This window comes from Sphaerodactylus townsendi, linkage group LG05 (assembly GCF_021028975.2).
Source record: "Sphaerodactylus townsendi isolate TG3544 linkage group LG05, MPM_Stown_v2.3, whole genome shotgun sequence".
Taxonomy (NCBI): domain Eukaryota; kingdom Metazoa; phylum Chordata; class Lepidosauria; order Squamata; family Sphaerodactylidae; genus Sphaerodactylus; species Sphaerodactylus townsendi.
The window spans coordinates 84,315,156-84,336,331 of NC_059429.1; the positions used below are offsets into that span (position 1 = coordinate 84,315,156).

The 21,176-nt window shown below is 71.8% G+C and overlaps 1 protein-coding gene across 1 annotated transcript in view; it reads right to left on the reverse strand.

Annotated features, from left to right (window-relative positions):
- Positions 1-21,176, reverse strand: part of LOC125432746 (chitinase-3-like protein 2) — a 40,297-nt gene that overhangs the window by 11,564 nt on the left and 7,557 nt on the right. Inside the window, exons 4-8 of the mRNA XM_048496630.1 lie at positions 20,539-20,595; positions 19,763-19,910; positions 19,350-19,474; positions 17,798-17,921; positions 13,253-13,435 (exon numbers count right to left, since the gene is read on the reverse strand). Coding sequence (XP_048352587.1) covers positions 13,253-13,435; positions 17,798-17,921; positions 19,350-19,474; positions 19,763-19,910; positions 20,539-20,595 — 637 coding nt within the window. The remainder of the gene's footprint in view (positions 1-13,252; positions 13,436-17,797; positions 17,922-19,349; positions 19,475-19,762; positions 19,911-20,538; positions 20,596-21,176) is intronic.

Here is a 21,176-nt window from a genome sequence, read left to right on the forward strand (position 1 = left end):
GGGTGGGGGGGGGGGGGGGTGGGGGGGGGGGGGGGTGGGGGGGGGGGGGGGTGGGGGGGGGGGGGGGTGGGGGGGGGGGGGGGTGGGGGGGGGGGGGGGTGGGGGGGGGGGGGGGTGGGGGGGGGGGGGGGTGGGGGGGGGGGGGGGTGGGGGGGGGGGGGGGTGGGGGGGGGGGGGGGTGGGGGGGGGGGGGGGTGGGGGGGGGGGGGGGTGGGGGGGGGGGGGGGTGGGGGGGGGGGGGGGTGGGGGGGGGGGGGGGTGGGGGGGGGGGGGGGTGGGGGGGGGGGGGGGTGGGGGGGGGGGGGGGTGGGGGGGGGGGGGGGTGGGGGGGGGGGGGGGTGGGGGGGGGGGGGGGTGGGGGGGGGGGGGGGTGGGGGGGGGGGGGGGTGGGGGGGGGGGGGGGTGGGGGGGGGGGGGGGTGGGGGGGGGGGGGGGTGGGGGGGGGGGGGGGTGGGGGGGGGGGGGGGTGGGGGGGGGGGGGGGTGGGGGGGGGGGGGGGTGGGGGGGGGGGGGGGTGGGGGGGGGGGGGGGTGGGGGGGGGGGGGGGTGGGGGGGGGGGGGGGTGGGGGGGGGGGGGGGTGGGGGGGGGGGGGGGTGGGGGGGGGGGGGGGTGGGGGGGGGGGGGGGTGGGGGGGGGGGGGGGTGGGGGGGGGGGGGGGTGGGGGGGGGGGGGGGTGGGGGGGGGGGGGGGTGGGGGGGGGGGGGGGTGGGGGGGGGGGGGGGTGGGGGGGGGGGGGGGTGGGGGGGGGGGGGGGTGGGGGGGGGGGGGGGTGGGGGGGGGGGGGGGTGGGGGGGGGGGGGGGTGGGGGGGGGGGGGGGTGGGGGGGGGGGGGGGTGGGGGGGGGGGGGGGTGGGGGGGGGGGGGGGTGGGGGGGGGGGGGGGTGGGGGGGGGGGGGGGTGGGGGGGGGGGGGGGTGGGGGGGGGGGGGGGTGGGGGGGGGGGGGGGTGGGGGGGGGGGGGGGTGGGGGGGGGGGGGGGTGGGGGGGGGGGGGGGTGGGGGGGGGGGGGGGTGGGGGGGGGGGGGGGTGGGGGGGGGGGGGGGTGGGGGGGGGGGGGGGTGGGGGGGGGGGGGGGTGGGGGGGGGGGGGGGTGGGGGGGGGGGGGGGTGGGGGGGGGGGGGGGTGGGGGGGGGGGGGGGTGGGGGGGGGGGGGGGTGGGGGGGGGGGGGGGTGGGGGGGGGGGGGGGTGGGGGGGGGGGGGGGTGGGGGGGGGGGGGGGTGGGGGGGGGGGGGGGTGGGGGGGGGGGGGGGTGGGGGGGGGGGGGGGTGGGGGGGGGGGGGGGTGGGGGGGGGGGGGGGTGGGGGGGGGGGGGGGTGGGGGGGGGGGGGGGTGGGGGGGGGGGGGGGTGGGGGGGGGGGGGGGTGGGGGGGGGGGGGGGTGGGGGGGGGGGGGGGTGGGGGGGGGGGGGGGTGGGGGGGGGGGGGGGTGGGGGGGGGGGGGGGTGGGGGGGGGGGGGGGTGGGGGGGGGGGGGGGTGGGGGGGGGGGGGGGTGGGGGGGGGGGGGGGTGGGGGGGGGGGGGGGTGGGGGGGGGGGGGGGTGGGGGGGGGGGGGGGTGGGGGGGGGGGGGGGTGGGGGGGGGGGGGGGTGGGGGGGGGGGGGGGTGGGGGGGGGGGGGGGTGGGGGGGGGGGGGGGTGGGGGGGGGGGGGGGTGGGGGGGGGGGGGGGTGGGGGGGGGGGGGGGTGGGGGGGGGGGGGGGTGGGGGGGGGGGGGGGTGGGGGGGGGGGGGGGTGGGGGGGGGGGGGGGTGGGGGGGGGGGGGGGTGGGGGGGGGGGGGGGTGGGGGGGGGGGGGGGTGGGGGGGGGGGGGGGTGGGGGGGGGGGGGGGTGGGGGGGGGGGGGGGTGGGGGGGGGGGGGGGTGGGGGGGGGGGGGGGTGGGGGGGGGGGGGGGTGGGGGGGGGGGGGGGTGGGGGGGGGGGGGGGTGGGGGGGGGGGGGGGTGGGGGGGGGGGGGGGTGGGGGGGGGGGGGGGTGGGGGGGGGGGGGGGTGGGGGGGGGGGGGGGTGGGGGGGGGGGGGGGTGGGGGGGGGGGGGGGTGGGGGGGGGGGGGGGTGGGGGGGGGGGGGGGTGGGGGGGGGGGGGGGTGGGGGGGGGGGGGGGTGGGGGGGGGGGGGGGTGGGGGGGGGGGGGGGTGGGGGGGGGGGGGGGTGGGGGGGGGGGGGGGTGGGGGGGGGGGGGGGTGGGGGGGGGGGGGGGTGGGGGGGGGGGGGGGTGGGGGGGGGGGGGGGTGGGGGGGGGGGGGGGTGGGGGGGGGGGGGGGTGGGGGGGGGGGGGGGTGGGGGGGGGGGGGGGTGGGGGGGGGGGGGGGTGGGGGGGGGGGGGGGTGGGGGGGGGGGGGGGTGGGGGGGGGGGGGGGTGGGGGGGGGGGGGGGTGGGGGGGGGGGGGGGTGGGGGGGGGGGGGGGTGGGGGGGGGGGGGGGTGGGGGGGGGGGGGGGTGGGGGGGGGGGGGGGTGGGGGGGGGGGGGGGTGGGGGGGGGGGGGGGTGGGGGGGGGGGGGGGTGGGGGGGGGGGGGGGTGGGGGGGGGGGGGGGTGGGGGGGGGGGGGGGTGGGGGGGGGGGGGGGTGGGGGGGGGGGGGGGTGGGGGGGGGGGGGGGTGGGGGGGGGGGGGGGTGGGGGGGGGGGGGGGTGGGGGGGGGGGGGGGTGGGGGGGGGGGGGGGTGGGGGGGGGGGGGGGTGGGGGGGGGGGGGGGTGGGGGGGGGGGGGGGTGGGGGGGGGGGGGGGTGGGGGGGGGGGGGGGTGGGGGGGGGGGGGGGTGGGGGGGGGGGGGGGTGGGGGGGGGGGGGGGTGGGGGGGGGGGGGGGTGGGGGGGGGGGGGGGTGGGGGGGGGGGGGGGTGGGGGGGGGGGGGGGTGGGGGGGGGGGGGGGTGGGGGGGGGGGGGGGTGGGGGGGGGGGGGGGTGGGGGGGGGGGGGGGTGGGGGGGGGGGGGGGTGGGGGGGGGGGGGGGTGGGGGGGGGGGGGGGTGGGGGGGGGGGGGGGTGGGGGGGGGGGGGGGTGGGGGGGGGGGGGGGTGGGGGGGGGGGGGGGTGGGGGGGGGGGGGGGTGGGGGGGGGGGGGGGTGGGGGGGGGGGGGGGTGGGGGGGGGGGGGGGTGGGGGGGGGGGGGGGTGGGGGGGGGGGGGGGTGGGGGGGGGGGGGGGTGGGGGGGGGGGGGGGTGGGGGGGGGGGGGGGTGGGGGGGGGGGGGGGTGGGGGGGGGGGGGGGTGGGGGGGGGGGGGGGTGGGGGGGGGGGGGGGTGGGGGGGGGGGGGGGTGGGGGGGGGGGGGGGTGGGGGGGGGGGGGGGTGGGGGGGGGGGGGGGTGGGGGGGGGGGGGGGTGGGGGGGGGGGGGGGTGGGGGGGGGGGGGGGTGGGGGGGGGGGGGGGTGGGGGGGGGGGGGGGTGGGGGGGGGGGGGGGTGGGGGGGGGGGGGGGTGGGGGGGGGGGGGGGTGGGGGGGGGGGGGGGTGGGGGGGGGGGGGGGTGGGGGGGGGGGGGGGTGGGGGGGGGGGGGGGTGGGGGGGGGGGGGGGTGGGGGGGGGGGGGGGTGGGGGGGGGGGGGGGTGGGGGGGGGGGGGGGTGGGGGGGGGGGGGGGTGGGGGGGGGGGGGGGTGGGGGGGGGGGGGGGTGGGGGGGGGGGGGGGTGGGGGGGGGGGGGGGTGGGGGGGGGGGGGGGTGGGGGGGGGGGGGGGTGGGGGGGGGGGGGGGTGGGGGGGGGGGGGGGTGGGGGGGGGGGGGGGTGGGGGGGGGGGGGGGTGGGGGGGGGGGGGGGTGGGGGGGGGGGGGGGTGGGGGGGGGGGGGGGTGGGGGGGGGGGGGGGTGGGGGGGGGGGGGGGTGGGGGGGGGGGGGGGTGGGGGGGGGGGGGGGTGGGGGGGGGGGGGGGTGGGGGGGGGGGGGGGTGGGGGGGGGGGGGGGTGGGGGGGGGGGGGGGTGGGGGGGGGGGGGGGTGGGGGGGGGGGGGGGTGGGGGGGGGGGGGGGTGGGGGGGGGGGGGGGTGGGGGGGGGGGGGGGTGGGGGGGGGGGGGGGTGGGGGGGGGGGGGGGTGGGGGGGGGGGGGGGTGGGGGGGGGGGGGGGTGGGGGGGGGGGGGGGTGGGGGGGGGGGGGGGTGGGGGGGGGGGGGGGTGGGGGGGGGGGGGGGTGGGGGGGGGGGGGGGTGGGGGGGGGGGGGGGTGGGGGGGGGGGGGGGTGGGGGGGGGGGGGGGTGGGGGGGGGGGGGGGTGGGGGGGGGGGGGGGTGGGGGGGGGGGGGGGTGGGGGGGGGGGGGGGTGGGGGGGGGGGGGGGTGGGGGGGGGGGGGGGTGGGGGGGGGGGGGGGTGGGGGGGGGGGGGGGTGGGGGGGGGGGGGGGTGGGGGGGGGGGGGGGTGGGGGGGGGGGGGGGTGGGGGGGGGGGGGGGTGGGGGGGGGGGGGGGTGGGGGGGGGGGGGGGTGGGGGGGGGGGGGGGTGGGGGGGGGGGGGGGTGGGGGGGGGGGGGGGTGGGGGGGGGGGGGGGTGGGGGGGGGGGGGGGTGGGGGGGGGGGGGGGTGGGGGGGGGGGGGGGTGGGGGGGGGGGGGGGTGGGGGGGGGGGGGGGTGGGGGGGGGGGGGGGTGGGGGGGGGGGGGGGTGGGGGGGGGGGGGGGTGGGGGGGGGGGGGGGTGGGGGGGGGGGGGGGTGGGGGGGGGGGGGGGTGGGGGGGGGGGGGGGTGGGGGGGGGGGGGGGTGGGGGGGGGGGGGGGTGGGGGGGGGGGGGGGTGGGGGGGGGGGGGGGTGGGGGGGGGGGGGGGTGGGGGGGGGGGGGGGTGGGGGGGGGGGGGGGTGGGGGGGGGGGGGGGTGGGGGGGGGGGGGGGTGGGGGGGGGGGGGGGTGGGGGGGGGGGGGGGTGGGGGGGGGGGGGGGTGGGGGGGGGGGGGGGTGGGGGGGGGGGGGGGTGGGGGGGGGGGGGGGTGGGGGGGGGGGGGGGTGGGGGGGGGGGGGGGTGGGGGGGGGGGGGGGTGGGGGGGGGGGGGGGTGGGGGGGGGGGGGGGTGGGGGGGGGGGGGGGTGGGGGGGGGGGGGGGTGGGGGGGGGGGGGGGTGGGGGGGGGGGGGGGTGGGGGGGGGGGGGGGTGGGGGGGGGGGGGGGTGGGGGGGGGGGGGGGTGGGGGGGGGGGGGGGTGGGGGGGGGGGGGGGTGGGGGGGGGGGGGGGTGGGGGGGGGGGGGGGTGGGGGGGGGGGGGGGTGGGGGGGGGGGGGGGTGGGGGGGGGGGGGGGTGGGGGGGGGGGGGGGTGGGGGGGGGGGGGGGTGGGGGGGGGGGGGGGTGGGGGGGGGGGGGGGTGGGGGGGGGGGGGGGTGGGGGGGGGGGGGGGTGGGGGGGGGGGGGGGTGGGGGGGGGGGGGGGTGGGGGGGGGGGGGGGTGGGGGGGGGGGGGGGTGGGGGGGGGGGGGGGTGGGGGGGGGGGGGGGTGGGGGGGGGGGGGGGTGGGGGGGGGGGGGGGTGGGGGGGGGGGGGGGTGGGGGGGGGGGGGGGTGGGGGGGGGGGGGGGTGGGGGGGGGGGGGGGTGGGGGGGGGGGGGGGTGGGGGGGGGGGGGGGTGGGGGGGGGGGGGGGTGGGGGGGGGGGGGGGTGGGGGGGGGGGGGGGTGGGGGGGGGGGGGGGTGGGGGGGGGGGGGGGTGGGGGGGGGGGGGGGTGGGGGGGGGGGGGGGTGGGGGGGGGGGGGGGTGGGGGGGGGGGGGGGTGGGGGGGGGGGGGGGTGGGGGGGGGGGGGGGTGGGGGGGGGGGGGGGTGGGGGGGGGGGGGGGTGGGGGGGGGGGGGGGTGGGGGGGGGGGGGGGTGGGGGGGGGGGGGGGTGGGGGGGGGGGGGGGTGGGGGGGGGGGGGGGTGGGGGGGGGGGGGGGTGGGGGGGGGGGGGGGTGGGGGGGGGGGGGGGTGGGGGGGGGGGGGGGTGGGGGGGGGGGGGGGTGGGGGGGGGGGGGGGTGGGGGGGGGGGGGGGTGGGGGGGGGGGGGGGTGGGGGGGGGGGGGGGTGGGGGGGGGGGGGGGTGGGGGGGGGGGGGGGTGGGGGGGGGGGGGGGTGGGGGGGGGGGGGGGTGGGGGGGGGGGGGGGTGGGGGGGGGGGGGGGTGGGGGGGGGGGGGGGTGGGGGGGGGGGGGGGTGGGGGGGGGGGGGGGTGGGGGGGGGGGGGGGTGGGGGGGGGGGGGGGTGGGGGGGGGGGGGGGTGGGGGGGGGGGGGGGTGGGGGGGGGGGGGGGTGGGGGGGGGGGGGGGTGGGGGGGGGGGGGGGTGGGGGGGGGGGGGGGTGGGGGGGGGGGGGGGTGGGGGGGGGGGGGGGTGGGGGGGGGGGGGGGTGGGGGGGGGGGGGGGTGGGGGGGGGGGGGGGTGGGGGGGGGGGGGGGTGGGGGGGGGGGGGGGTGGGGGGGGGGGGGGGTGGGGGGGGGGGGGGGTGGGGGGGGGGGGGGGTGGGGGGGGGGGGGGGTGGGGGGGGGGGGGGGTGGGGGGGGGGGGGGGTGGGGGGGGGGGGGGGTGGGGGGGGGGGGGGGTGGGGGGGGGGGGGGGTGGGGGGGGGGGGGGGTGGGGGGGGGGGGGGGTGGGGGGGGGGGGGGGTGGGGGGGGGGGGGGGTGGGGGGGGGGGGGGGTGGGGGGGGGGGGGGGTGGGGGGGGGGGGGGGTGGGGGGGGGGGGGGGTGGGGGGGGGGGGGGGTGGGGGGGGGGGGGGGTGGGGGGGGGGGGGGGTGGGGGGGGGGGGGGGTGGGGGGGGGGGGGGGTGGGGGGGGGGGGGGGTGGGGGGGGGGGGGGGTGGGGGGGGGGGGGGGTGGGGGGGGGGGGGGGTGGGGGGGGGGGGGGGTGGGGGGGGGGGGGGGTGGGGGGGGGGGGGGGTGGGGGGGGGGGGGGGTGGGGGGGGGGGGGGGTGGGGGGGGGGGGGGGTGGGGGGGGGGGGGGGTGGGGGGGGGGGGGGGTGGGGGGGGGGGGGGGTGGGGGGGGGGGGGGGTGGGGGGGGGGGGGGGTGGGGGGGGGGGGGGGTGGGGGGGGGGGGGGGTGGGGGGGGGGGGGGGTGGGGGGGGGGGGGGGTGGGGGGGGGGGGGGGTGGGGGGGGGGGGGGGTGGGGGGGGGGGGGGGTGGGGGGGGGGGGGGGTGGGGGGGGGGGGGGGTGGGGGGGGGGGGGGGTGGGGGGGGGGGGGGGTGGGGGGGGGGGGGGGTGGGGGGGGGGGGGGGTGGGGGGGGGGGGGGGTGGGGGGGGGGGGGGGTGGGGGGGGGGGGGGGTGGGGGGGGGGGGGGGTGGGGGGGGGGGGGGGTGGGGGGGGGGGGGGGTGGGGGGGGGGGGGGGTGGGGGGGGGGGGGGGTGGGGGGGGGGGGGGGTGGGGGGGGGGGGGGGTGGGGGGGGGGGGGGGTGGGGGGGGGGGGGGGTGGGGGGGGGGGGGGGTGGGGGGGGGGGGGGGTGGGGGGGGGGGGGGGTGGGGGGGGGGGGGGGTGGGGGGGGGGGGGGGTGGGGGGGGGGGGGGGTGGGGGGGGGGGGGGGTGGGGGGGGGGGGGGGTGGGGGGGGGGGGGGGTGGGGGGGGGGGGGGGTGGGGGGGGGGGGGGGTGGGGGGGGGGGGGGGTGGGGGGGGGGGGGGGTGGGGGGGGGGGGGGGTGGGGGGGGGGGGGGGTGGGGGGGGGGGGGGGTGGGGGGGGGGGGGGGTGGGGGGGGGGGGGGGTGGGGGGGGGGGGGGGTGGGGGGGGGGGGGGGTGGGGGGGGGGGGGGGTGGGGGGGGGGGGGGGTGGGGGGGGGGGGGGGTGGGGGGGGGGGGGGGTGGGGGGGGGGGGGGGTGGGGGGGGGGGGGGGTGGGGGGGGGGGGGGGTGGGGGGGGGGGGGGGTGGGGGGGGGGGGGGGTGGGGGGGGGGGGGGGTGGGGGGGGGGGGGGGTGGGGGGGGGGGGGGGTGGGGGGGGGGGGGGGTGGGGGGGGGGGGGGGTGGGGGGGGGGGGGGGTGGGGGGGGGGGGGGGTGGGGGGGGGGGGGGGTGGGGGGGGGGGGGGGTGGGGGGGGGGGGGGGTGGGGGGGGGGGGGGGTGGGGGGGGGGGGGGGTGGGGGGGGGGGGGGGTGGGGGGGGGGGGGGGTGGGGGGGGGGGGGGGTGGGGGGGGGGGGGGGTGGGGGGGGGGGGGGGTGGGGGGGGGGGGGGGTGGGGGGGGGGGGGGGTGGGGGGGGGGGGGGGTGGGGGGGGGGGGGGGTGGGGGGGGGGGGGGGTGGGGGGGGGGGGGGGTGGGGGGGGGGGGGGGTGGGGGGGGGGGGGGGTGGGGGGGGGGGGGGGTGGGGGGGGGGGGGGGTGGGGGGGGGGGGGGGTGGGGGGGGGGGGGGGTGGGGGGGGGGGGGGGTGGGGGGGGGGGGGGGTGGGGGGGGGGGGGGGTGGGGGGGGGGGGGGGTGGGGGGGGGGGGGGGTGGGGGGGGGGGGGGGTGGGGGGGGGGGGGGGTGGGGGGGGGGGGGGGTGGGGGGGGGGGGGGGTGGGGGGGGGGGGGGGTGGGGGGGGGGGGGGGTGGGGGGGGGGGGGGGTGGGGGGGGGGGGGGGTGGGGGGGGGGGGGGGTGGGGGGGGGGGGGGGTGGGGGGGGGGGGGGGTGGGGGGGGGGGGGGGTGGGGGGGGGGGGGGGTGGGGGGGGGGGGGGGTGGGGGGGGGGGGGGGTGGGGGGGGGGGGGGGTGGGGGGGGGGGGGGGTGGGGGGGGGGGGGGGTGGGGGGGGGGGGGGGTGGGGGGGGGGGGGGGTGGGGGGGGGGGGGGGTGGGGGGGGGGGGGGGTGGGGGGGGGGGGGGGTGGGGGGGGGGGGGGGTGGGGGGGGGGGGGGGTGGGGGGGGGGGGGGGTGGGGGGGGGGGGGGGTGGGGGGGGGGGGGGGTGGGGGGGGGGGGGGGTGGGGGGGGGGGGGGGTGGGGGGGGGGGGGGGTGGGGGGGGGGGGGGGTGGGGGGGGGGGGGGGTGGGGGGGGGGGGGGGTGGGGGGGGGGGGGGGTGGGGGGGGGGGGGGGTGGGGGGGGGGGGGGGTGGGGGGGGGGGGGGGTGGGGGGGGGGGGGGGTGGGGGGGGGGGGGGGTGGGGGGGGGGGGGGGTGGGGGGGGGGGGGGGTGGGGGGGGGGGGGGGTGGGGGGGGGGGGGGGTGGGGGGGGGGGGGGGTGGGGGGGGGGGGGGGTGGGGGGGGGGGGGGGTGGGGGGGGGGGGGGGTGGGGGGGGGGGGGGGTGGGGGGGGGGGGGGGTGGGGGGGGGGGGGGGTGGGGGGGGGGGGGGGTGGGGGGGGGGGGGGGTGGGGGGGGGGGGGGGTGGGGGGGGGGGGGGGTGGGGGGGGGGGGGGGTGGGGGGGGGGGGGGGTGGGGGGGGGGGGGGGTGGGGGGGGGGGGGGGTGGGGGGGGGGGGGGGTGGGGGGGGGGGGGGGTGGGGGGGGGGGGGGGTGGGGGGGGGGGGGGGTGGGGGGGGGGGGGGGTGGGGGGGGGGGGGGGTGGGGGGGGGGGGGGGTGGGGGGGGGGGGGGGTGGGGGGGGGGGGGGGTGGGGGGGGGGGGGGGTGGGGGGGGGGGGGGGTGGGGGGGGGGGGGGGTGGGGGGGGGGGGGGGTGGGGGGGGGGGGGGGTGGGGGGGGGGGGGGGTGGGGGGGGGGGGGGGTGGGGGGGGGGGGGGGTGGGGGGGGGGGGGGGTGGGGGGGGGGGGGGGTGGGGGGGGGGGGGGGTGGGGGGGGGGGGGGGTGGGGGGGGGGGGGGGTGGGGGGGGGGGGGGGTGGGGGGGGGGGGGGGTGGGGGGGGGGGGGGGTGGGGGGGGGGGGGGGTGGGGGGGGGGGGGGGTGGGGGGGGGGGGGGGTGGGGGGGGGGGGGGGTGGGGGGGGGGGGGGGTGGGGGGGGGGGGGGGTGGGGGGGGGGGGGGGTGGGGGGGGGGGGGGGTGGGGGGGGGGGGGGGTGGGGGGGGGGGGGGGTGGGGGGGGGGGGGGGTGGGGGGGGGGGGGGGTGGGGGGGGGGGGGGGTGGGGGGGGGGGGGGGTGGGGGGGGGGGGGGGTGGGGGGGGGGGGGGGTGGGGGGGGGGGGGGGTGGGGGGGGGGGGGGGTGGGGGGGGGGGGGGGTGGGGGGGGGGGGGGGTGGGGGGGGGGGGGGGTGGGGGGGGGGGGGGGTGGGGGGGGGGGGGGGTGGGGGGGGGGGGGGGTGGGGGGGGGGGGGGGTGGGGGGGGGGGGGGGTGGGGGGGGGGGGGGGTGGGGGGGGGGGGGGGTGGGGGGGGGGGGGGGTGGGGGGGGGGGGGGGTGGGGGGGGGGGGGGGTGGGGGGGGGGGGGGGTGGGGGGGGGGGGGGGTGGGGGGGGGGGGGGGTGGGGGGGGGGGGGGGTGGGGGGGGGGGGGGGTGGGGGGGGGGGGGGGTGGGGGGGGGGGGGGGTGGGGGGGGGGGGGGGTGGGGGGGGGGGGGGGTGGGGGGGGGGGGGGGTGGGGGGGGGGGGGGGTGGGGGGGGGGGGGGGTGGGGGGGGGGGGGGGTGGGGGGGGGGGGGGGTGGGGGGGGGGGGGGGTGGGGGGGGGGGGGGGTGGGGGGGGGGGGGGGTGGGGGGGGGGGGGGGTGGGGGGGGGGGGGGGTGGGGGGGGGGGGGGGTGGGGGGGGGGGGGGGTGGGGGGGGGGGGGGGTGGGGGGGGGGGGGGGTGGGGGGGGGGGGGGGTGGGGGGGGGGGGGGGTGGGGGGGGGGGGGGGTGGGGGGGGGGGGGGGTGGGGGGGGGGGGGGGTGGGGGGGGGGGGGGGTGGGGGGGGGGGGGGGTGGGGGGGGGGGGGGGTGGGGGGGGGGGGGGGTGGGGGGGGGGGGGGGTGGGGGGGGGGGGGGGTGGGGGGGGGGGGGGGTGGGGGGGGGGGGGGGTGGGGGGGGGGGGGGGTGGGGGGGGGGGGGGGTGGGGGGGGGGGGGGGTGGGGGGGGGGGGGGGTGGGGGGGGGGGGGGGTGGGGGGGGGGGGGGGTGGGGGGGGGGGGGGGTGGGGGGGGGGGGGGGTGGGGGGGGGGGGGGGTGGGGGGGGGGGGGGGTGGGGGGGGGGGGGGGTGGGGGGGGGGGGGGGTGGGGGGGGGGGGGGGTGGGGGGGGGGGGGGGTGGGGGGGGGGGGGGGTGGGGGGGGGGGGGGGTGGGGGGGGGGGGGGGTGGGGGGGGGGGGGGGTGGGGGGGGGGGGGGGTGGGGGGGGGGGGGGGTGGGGGGGGGGGGGGGTGGGGGGGGGGGGGGGTGGGGGGGGGGGGGGGTGGGGGGGGGGGGGGGTGGGGGGGGGGGGGGGTGGGGGGGGGGGGGGGTGGGGGGGGGGGGGGGTGGGGGGGGGGGGGGGTGGGGGGGGGGGGGGGTGGGGGGGGGGGGGGGTGGGGGGGGGGGGGGGTGGGGGGGGGGGGGGGTGGGGGGGGGGGGGGGTGGGGGGGGGGGGGGGTGGGGGGGGGGGGGGGTGGGGGGGGGGGGGGGTGGGGGGGGGGGGGGGTGGGGGGGGGGGGGGGTGGGGGGGGGGGGGGGTGGGGGGGGGGGGGGGTGGGGGGGGGGGGGGGTGGGGGGGGGGGGGGGTGGGGGGGGGGGGGGGTGGGGGGGGGGGGGGGTGGGGGGGGGGGGGGGTGGGGGGGGGGGGGGGTGGGGGGGGGGGGGGGTGGGGGGGGGGGGGGGTGGGGGGGGGGGGGGGTGGGGGGGGGGGGGGGTGGGGGGGGGGGGGGGTGGGGGGGGGGGGGGGTGGGGGGGGGGGGGGGTGGGGGGGGGGGGGGGTGGGGGGGGGGGGGGGTGGGGGGGGGGGGGGGTGGGGGGGGGGGGGGGTGGGGGGGGGGGGGGGTGGGGGGGGGGGGGGGTGGGGGGGGGGGGGGGTGGGGGGGGGGGGGGGTGGGGGGGGGGGGGGGTGGGGGGGGGGGGGGGTGGGGGGGGGGGGGGGTGGGGGGGGGGGGGGGTGGGGGGGGGGGGGGGTGGGGGGGGGGGGGGGTGGGGGGGGGGGGGGGTGGGGGGGGGGGGGGGTGGGGGGGGGGGGGGGTGGGGGGGGGGGGGGGTGGGGGGGGGGGGGGGTGGGGGGGGGGGGGGGTGGGGGGGGGGGGGGGTGGGGGGGGGGGGGGGTGGGGGGGGGGGGGGGTGGGGGGGGGGGGGGGTGGGGGGGGGGGGGGGTGGGGGGGGGGGGGGGTGGGGGGGGGGGGGGGTGGGGGGGGGGGGGGGTGGGGGGGGGGGGGGGTGGGGGGGGGGGGGGGTGGGGGGGGGGGGGGGTGGGGGGGGGGGGGGGTGGGGGGGGGGGGGGGTGGGGGGGGGGGGGGGTGGGGGGGGGGGGGGGTGGGGGGGGGGGGGGGTGGGGGGGGGGGGGGGTGGGGGGGGGGGGGGGTGGGGGGGGGGGGGGGTGGGGGGGGGGGGGGGTGGGGGGGGGGGGGGGTGGGGGGGGGGGGGGGTGGGGGGGGGGGGGGGTGGGGGGGGGGGGGGGTGGGGGGGGGGGGGGGTGGGGGGGGGGGGGGGTGGGGGGGGGGGGGGGTGGGGGGGGGGGGGGGTGGGGGGGGGGGGGGGTGGGGGGGGGGGGGGGTGGGGGGGGGGGGGGGTGGGGGGGGGGGGGGGTGGGGGGGGGGGGGGGTGGGGGGGGGGGGGGGTGGGGGGGGGGGGGGGTGGGGGGGGGGGGGGGTGGGGGGGGGGGGGGGTGGGGGGGGGGGGGGGTGGGGGGGGGGGGGGGTGGGGGGGGGGGGGGGTGGGGGGGGGGGGGGGTGGGGGGGGGGGGGGGTGGGGGGGGGGGGGGGTGGGGGGGGGGGGGGGTGGGGGGGGGGGGGGGTGGGGGGGGGGGGGGGTGGGGGGGGGGGGGGGTGACAATTTAACAACTGTTTGTTTACAGCACAATTTTAACAACTGATTCTGCCGAAGGGGTGCGAACCTGCTGAATCCCACCACTGGCTAATTTTGCATCAAAATAAATATTGATGATGATGACATTGAACACAAAGAGTGATGGTGGCCAGAAACAGAAAGTGATGGGGTGAAGGGGCAGAAAGAGAATGATGGGATGGTGGCAGAAAGAAAGAAGTGACAGTACATTGACAGGAAGTAAGAAAGGAGGAATGAAAGAGAGACACTGAGAGAAGTAGTGGGAGAATGGAGCAATCAATCATGGTGATGGGGGGGGGGGGGGATGTGATGGCTGCTCCTGAAAGTTTCTTGCAAGTTCTGACTTGTTGTATGCAAGATATAGATGATGTGCCATTTAGTAAGATATAGTAGAACTTTAAATTGCCAGCCTCTGTGTTCTTGCTTGTTTATGTAAGGAACCCTCTTTGTTTGGTTCTTTCAATCCTGATTTTGATATGACTCCTTCTCTGTGAGATTTATGAGGCAGAGGAGGTAGTTTGGGAAAGATGAAAAGAAATGCAAATATAACCATTCATACCTCAAAATACGACAGTTGTCCTGCTTCCTGCGTGAAAGCTCCAGGTGTTCCACCACCAGAGGTAACAGCCCCAACCCCAGTCTGTCTGGAAGCAAGTGTGAAAGTCCTCCCATAAGTTGGTATGCCCATCATAATCTTCTCAGCAGGGATACCTTTTAGCTTCAAATATTTCACAGAATAGTCCTAGAGGAGAAGGAGAATAGCCATTGTGCATTGAATGGTAACCAACTGTCACCGTGATATGTTGCACCTCAGTTATGGGACATGGAGAAGAATTGATCCTTTATGATTGATTTAAGGATGATTAATATGCTTGATCTGATGCAGCCTTCTCCTTGATCTGAAGCTATCACCTATTGCCATTTTGTGATGCTACTGGCATATTTCAAGACAATCAGCTCACTTTGACTGGAATTGTATTGATCTCCAAAGTTAAATGTCAAGATGTTGGGAACTCTATTCCCTACATGTGTTGGAGTACTCATTATAGATCTTTGTATACCAACCAGGAACTTGCGTATATATAGTAACAACAAACCTTGGTTCACAGCTAAACTTAAGCAGTTACGTCGTTCCAAAGAAGAGGCCTACAGAAAGGGTGATAGAATGCTGTACAATCAGGCCAGAAATGTATTAACAAAGGAGATCAGAGCAGCAAAAAGAAACTACTCTGAAAAGCTAAAAAATCAGTTTTCACCAAACGAAACAGCAAACATGTGGAAAACTCTCAAAAATATCACCGGTTACAGTAAACCACCTTCCCAAGCTGAAGGAAATCAGCAATTGGCAGACGACCTGAACGTGTTCTACTGTAGGTTTGAAAACAATCTACAGTCACCTTTCTCCACAACCTCTATCTCAGATGCACCAACAATAGCCAAACTTTCCACAACTGAACCCATTTCATTGGGTTTACAACCCCTGGTGATCTCAGAAAAGGAAGTGCAAGATCTATTTCACAGAAAGAAGCCTGGAAAAGCACCAGGCTCCAGACAAGATAACACCTTCTTGCCTAAAAAAGTCTGTGCTGCTGTCCAATTGGCCTCCCCATCTTCACCCAAATCTTTAACAAATCACTAGAGATGTGCTATGTTCCTTCCTGCTTCAAACACCTTCCACTATCGTCCCAGAAAGTGCCGAAGAAGCTCTTCCATCAAAGGAACTGAAATCGCATCACAGACCAGCGTTGCTCTAACATCTGTAGTTATGAAAACTTTTGAAAGGCTAGTGATGTACCATTTGAAAACCATCAATGGATCCACTGTTGGACTCCCTTGCAATTTGCATACCGAGCAAATAGATTCGACATTGTGATGATGCTGTTAATATGGCTTTGCACTATATCCTACAGCATCTTTGAATCGCCAAAGACCTATGCAAGGGTCCTTCTTTGTTGACTTTTTTTCCGAGTTCAGCATTCAATACTATCAGACCGGACATTCTTCTTTCTAACCAAACTAAATCAGCTAGCAGTACCTCGAAAGCATATTTGTAAGGATCACAAGCTTCCTAACAGGTAGGAAACAGCAGGTGAAGCTAGGAAAAATTACATCAGACACCTGTAAAATGAGCACACAGGCCCCCCAAGGCTGTGTACTTTCACCACTTCTCTTCTCTCTGCATACCAATGACTGCATCTCAAATGATCCATCTTTGTTAAAATACTGAAATTTGCAGATGATATTAACAGTGATTGGTCTCATTCGAGATCAACGATGAAACCGCAAGATACAGACGGAGGTTGAACAACTAGCCTCGCGGTGCCACTCGGAACAATCTAAGTAGAACTGAACACATCTTTAAAACCAGAGAAATGGTGGTAGATTTCAGGAGAAAACCCTTCTCCCATCCTACCTCCTCTCTCACAATACTAGGTGACAACACAGTATCAACAGTAGAGACCTTTAAATTTCTAGGCTCCATCATATCTTCATGACCTAAAATGGACACCTAATATCAAAAAAATGTCATTAAAAAAAAAAGCACAACAAAGAATGTTCTTTCTGCTTACCAACTCAGGAAGCTCAAACTGCCCAAGGAGCTGCTGGATACAGTTCTACAGAGGAATCATTGAGTCTGTTATCTGCACCTCTATAACTGTGTGGTTTGGTTCTGCAACCCAACAAGATCGACACAGACTTCAGAGAATAATCAGAACTGCAGAAAAAACAATTGCTGCTAACCTTGCCTTCCATTGAGGACCTGTATATTCGCACGGGTCAAAAAAAGGGCTGTGAAAAATATTTACTGACCCCTCAGATCCTGGACATAAACTGTTTCAACTTCTTACCCTAAACGCCGCTACAGAGCACTGCACACCAAGTTATCAATTCAGGACATAAGAACAGTTTTTTCCCTCAATGCCATCACTCTTGTTAAACAAATAATTCCCGATAATGTCAAACTATTTATTATATATTTTATTATATGTAATTACTGCACTACTTTTTTTCATCATTCCTTGGCTAATTACCCATCTCCTCCCACTATGACTGTATGACTATAGCCTGTGCTGACATTTCATTTTATTTTTATGGCGATTTTACATTTTATGTTTTATTACTATTGATTGTTTCCTGATTGCTTACTAGACCTATATGACAATCATTAAGTGCTGTACCTTATGATTCTTGACAAATGTATTTTCTTTTATGTACACTGAGAGCATATGCACCGGAGACAAATTCCTTGTGTGTCCAATCACACTTGGCCAATAAAGATTCTATTCTATTCTATTCTATTCTATTCTATTCTATTCTAGTGCCACAATGATCATAAAAATCCACTCTCAGTCTGGTGTAATGAATTACTGGGAATTTGGGTACACCATGTTTAAAGTGATTCTTCTTGCAATGAGATTTGTAATGCAACTGTTAATCTCATTTTTCAGTACTGTGAGATGCTGTCTTAATTTGGGGTGGTGATCTCTTGCTCATCACCTACCAGTTGCTCCCTGGAAGTAGGGGCTTTCCTTCACCTTGTTCCTCCTCTGCATGGGCACATCTGCTGCTGCCAAGAGGTGTCCTACCTTTTTCTCCTTGACCTGACTAAGGTGCACTCTTAGTTTCCAGAGCAGCCATTTGTGAATAGCAAACCTATTTATGGTGGAGACTGATGTGATTGAAGAAGGGTATATTCCATCACACAAACACACACACAGTCAAATCTTAGTGTCTGGGTGAATGTCCCAATTTATTGTCCAATTTTAGGGAGGAGAAAAGGGTTTCTGCATAACTGTTGTTCTATGTGGACAGGAGTTCCCAGCCAACACCTTTTCTATCCTCTCCAACTGTTTCTAAGAAGTGTGTGGGGCCAGATAGGGCTTTTGTCTAAGAAGGCTTCTGATTGGCTGTGCAGATTTTGTTAAATGTTGCTTTGGCAGCAACTGCCATCACACCACAAGGATCTACACTGTGTTACTGAAGTTTCACTATGGCAATCATTTTATGGCTAACTCTGCCTCCTTTTGCAGTCATTTTATGTCAGCCATTTTGTTGTTGTGCCTACCATGCCATGTAAGAATTCCACATGTGTCCGCAGGCTCAAAAAAGTTGAAGACCTCTGTATTACACCATCTTTGTGATAGAAGGGAGGAGGGGTAAACTTTCCCCTCCACCTAAAGAAGATTTCAGATGAGCCATAATACGTGCTTCAGAAATCACTCTAATGGTCGAATCCCCACTTGAAATTTGCACACAGATCCAAACCTGTTCATTGTGAAACTTTGTCCACTTCACCAGAGTTTCTCCCTCCCCACTGCAGTGAGCACACAGCAGACACACCCAGTTGCAGAACTCTTAGCAATCCCCACTACCAGGCAAACTCGCTTCGCTGGTCTCCCCTGATTGGCTGACGTGCCTTGATGGGGCGGGACCTTTTCCCACTGCGGAAATGTACATTGTAGGGGCGTGATAAAAAAACCAGCGTGTAAATGTTTAAAGTTTAACTGTTTAACTGAGCAAACAGTTAATCGTTACCTGTGTAAACCATTAATAATTCAAAGTTACATGTTTGACTGTTTAACATTTGCGTCCTCTTCTGCTGGCTGATTGCAAAAGCGGAAATGAAACCAAGGAAAGGCTGTGTGTGCATCACAGCGCTGATTGGTTGCCCGAATTCCGCGTCACACTCCAGGGCGGGAAACGAGTCTGGGTTTCAACCCTCATCCCTCCCCTCGGATCAGCTCTGAACTGTGTTAATGGGGTCTATGCCACTTGCAACCAGGTCCTGCCGGAATGCGGATTAACGGGGAGAACGAGTGCCAAAAACGGAATCTGCCATGCAAGCAATGGGGAGGTTGTCCCTCAAGCCTGGTTAGTTTGTGTTCTGAAACCTGGCTAAGACGGTAGTGGGGATTCGACCTAATGTTTAGCAGCACATTTAAAGTGGGGGGGGGGCACAATTTGTTTGGTATGTTTTACTAGATTAATGGGCCAAGTAGGGGGAGAATAATATCTGGTCCAGAGCCTTGTCAGATTTCCTTGAGTATAGCTCAAGGGGGGAAATGTAGCCTTTCAGAAACATCTATCATAGTTCACAACTTACAACATTATAGTAGGATGAAGATCCAAAGTCACTTTTGCCCTTGTAAAGAGGGCTTCCATGGCCAGTTGTTCCATCCCAGGAACCATGAAAATCATAGGACTGGAAATTAATGAAATCTGCACGTCTAAAGGAAGAGAACAAGAAGTGAGTAGAGGCACAAAGAACTTTGGTTACATCTACATGCAGAGACTGTAAGGCAAAAACTACCTTTCAGTGATTCACAGTAGATTTCAAGGTGAAAAATATGAATCTGTGGACGTTGGGCAGAAGTAAGATGGAATTCTAATCATTTGTAGGTGCCCCTCGGGGATAGGGCGGTATAAAAATCTAAATAATAATAATAATAATAATAATAATAATAATAATAATAATAATAATAATAATAATAATAATAATAATAATAATAATAATAATAATAATAATAATAATAATAATAATAATAATAATAATAATAATAATAGGTGAAACTAGTCATAATATAGTGTGGAATGAGTTCCCCTGGCTTATCTTATATGATTTTTCAAAGTTTTTGGGAGAATCTTTGGAAAAGCCTTGGGACTTTTCAAGCTTTTTCTGAGAAGGCTAGGGGAAAAAACAAAAGGGGAGGGAACTGGCCCCCAAGCTTCCTTGACAGCCCTAGTTCTTTTAAAGAAAATATCGTCGTGAAACCAGGGAGATAACAGCAGGCATTGTATGTGAGAGAATGTAAAGGTCCTGTAACTCTTTTCTTAAACACCCTGCATGTTTTTGAACATGTTCAGACATGACAGTTCCAAACACCATTTATGGAAGGGCTGTAGATGGTGAATCACTTCATACAATAAGCCTGAGCTTAGAACAGTTGAATTCCACCACCTCCTTCCAAAATGTGCTGCTGTCACTGGTTAGGATCAGAAAAATTTTATACATTGAGAATTTTAAAGAACTGTGCAAATGAACTGTATATCCTTTGATATATCTCTTTAAAAAAATTCTGTGAGGATTTCTGAACCATTATTGAAGATAAATGTTCAAACTGGAATTCTAAAGTCCATACATAAGATCACAATTTTACATGTCAGTATAGAAATGTGCCATTAAAATGTAAAATTTAACTATTTTAATTGGTTGAATGAAATAAATTGATAAATTTTGTTGCAAATCGTATAAAAGTTATTGTCAAGTCCTGACTTTAGCCATAAAATCATTGGTAATGCAGAACATATTCAGCTAGAGAAATTGTAGAAAATATTCACCATCAACCTTTACAAAGAAGAATTTGGAGGGGAAAACAAGTTAGTTTCATGTCAGTTTTTATATATTAGATCGTAATACATACAATCATTACAGGAAAGGATCACTGGCTGACACTATAGTAGCCGCAGCTGAAAAATCTGTTGTTGACATCTGATTACGTAATCAGCATCATCAGGCCTCAGACTGCCAGCTGCAGGATCAATATATATATATGAATGTGCACTTATAGAAAATGAGCATTTCCCCTGTCAATATGCTGTTCATTGTAAGAATCCATTTTTGCATTCATTAACCAAATACTGCTGACAATACTTACTTTGAGATTGCCCTTACGTCATAGCCCTTATCCATTTTTTCCCTTCCAGCTTGTACTGCAACACTCAGTAGAAGCTTTTCATTCCTTCCTTTCACAGCCTCTCTTTCAAATTGTATAGAGAGCTCCTTAGGAGAAAGAAAAAACAAACATTACCTCAAGGAATTTCTGAGTGAAGCAAGTTTTCAGGTTCTCAGCCAGTATAGAAAAGCAGTTAGAATTTGTACCTCCTTATATATGGGCAACATTTAACATATTTCCCAATAACTTAGCTTATGCAGCTGTACACTTCCTGATAACTGATCTTGCAGCCCCCTGCATGCCCCAAAGAAAGGTACAAATCTCTTCCTGAAAGCCACAATGTAGAAATCCTGTCCACCATAAATTTATCCCCAAATTTTGCCAGTTTAAAGTACCTTAACCAGGTTAACCAAGCGCTTTTTATCTCCTTCCCCTGACCACCAGGCAAGGTCAAAGCCATCAAAACGGTTTTCTCGAAGATAACGAACCACTGAATTCACAAACTCTGAGCATTTGACAGGAGATGCAGTTATCTTGCGAAAGCTGTTAACAGGTAAGAGATGTGGAATAGAAGGGGTTTTATTATTCGTCTTTTATTGTTCGTAGAAATGAGTGTCTTTAGCTAAATAGTTAAATCATTGCCTTGATTCTGCAAAACATTCCTACCACCCAAACAGTATTAAAGGGGCAGGACAACATTATCACTCTATTGCAGAACACAACACGACACACGACACACTTAACCCCCACCCCTGCAGTTTATTACTTCTTTTTGTTGTTTGAACTAATCTTATTTAAGGGGCTGCTATCCCGGTAAACGTACGGGTGAAGAAATTGAGGAGAGGCTCAAGACCCAACAGAACAGTGTTTTAGTTTGTTTTTTATTTGTTTGGGTTTTTCAAAGATCATCACAACATCATAGAAAGCCATACTGAGTGAGAAATATGCCTCCTACCAGCAGCTGCTTGCATTTAAACTTTTCTGTATAGAAGATTTTTGGATAAAGTTGCTGTTTTCAGAGCAACTTCCAGAGCAGTTATTCTTTGTGCCCAAACTACAGCTGCAGATTGTGTGGACGCACATTTTGATATCACGTGTCACTGTTTTTATATGGGCTTGTCACATTTTATGTTTCCTGGGAAAAAACAGAAGTAATATCAAAAGATCTTACGGTTCTGAGCCCAGGAGAAATCCACCAACAGAGAGAAGGATCTTCAACTGGGGATTTCTAAAGAAGAAAGGTTTTTTAAAAAATAATAATTAAAAGAATTTTATTCTGAAATAGCACATGTAACTTTTTCTGGATTATGCAGTGAAAAGAAAGTGAGAGTGGGTCAGGGATTCTGAGAAATGAGCTCTGTGGAATAATCCTGTAAAGAAGAATTTGAAGCATTCAACAACATTGCTGTGTTTTGTCAGGACACAAAATAGCCAATTATTATTTGTATACACCCAACATCCAACTAGCTCTGCATTTTTACCTGCACATCATCTGCTTAATTATTCAGGACTAGATAGTTTTGTAGTAATTAAAAAATAGCAACTGTTTATCATGTCTTAGTTAGAAGGAATTAAAATAAAATATGACAAAATATGACCTGATAGATTAAACCACATTTTGAGATAAATTCAATTATGGTTTCTCCTGCCTTTTTTATTTGAAGTGTAGTACTGTAAAAAAAAAAAAGCAGGCTGAAAGGAACTACTTATTTATTTTCTTTCTGATCTTTTCCCCTCTCAGTAACACTTTCCCTTATATATATATTTAAGCTACTTCATTTTGTTTGTTTGTTGATTGATGCCTAATAA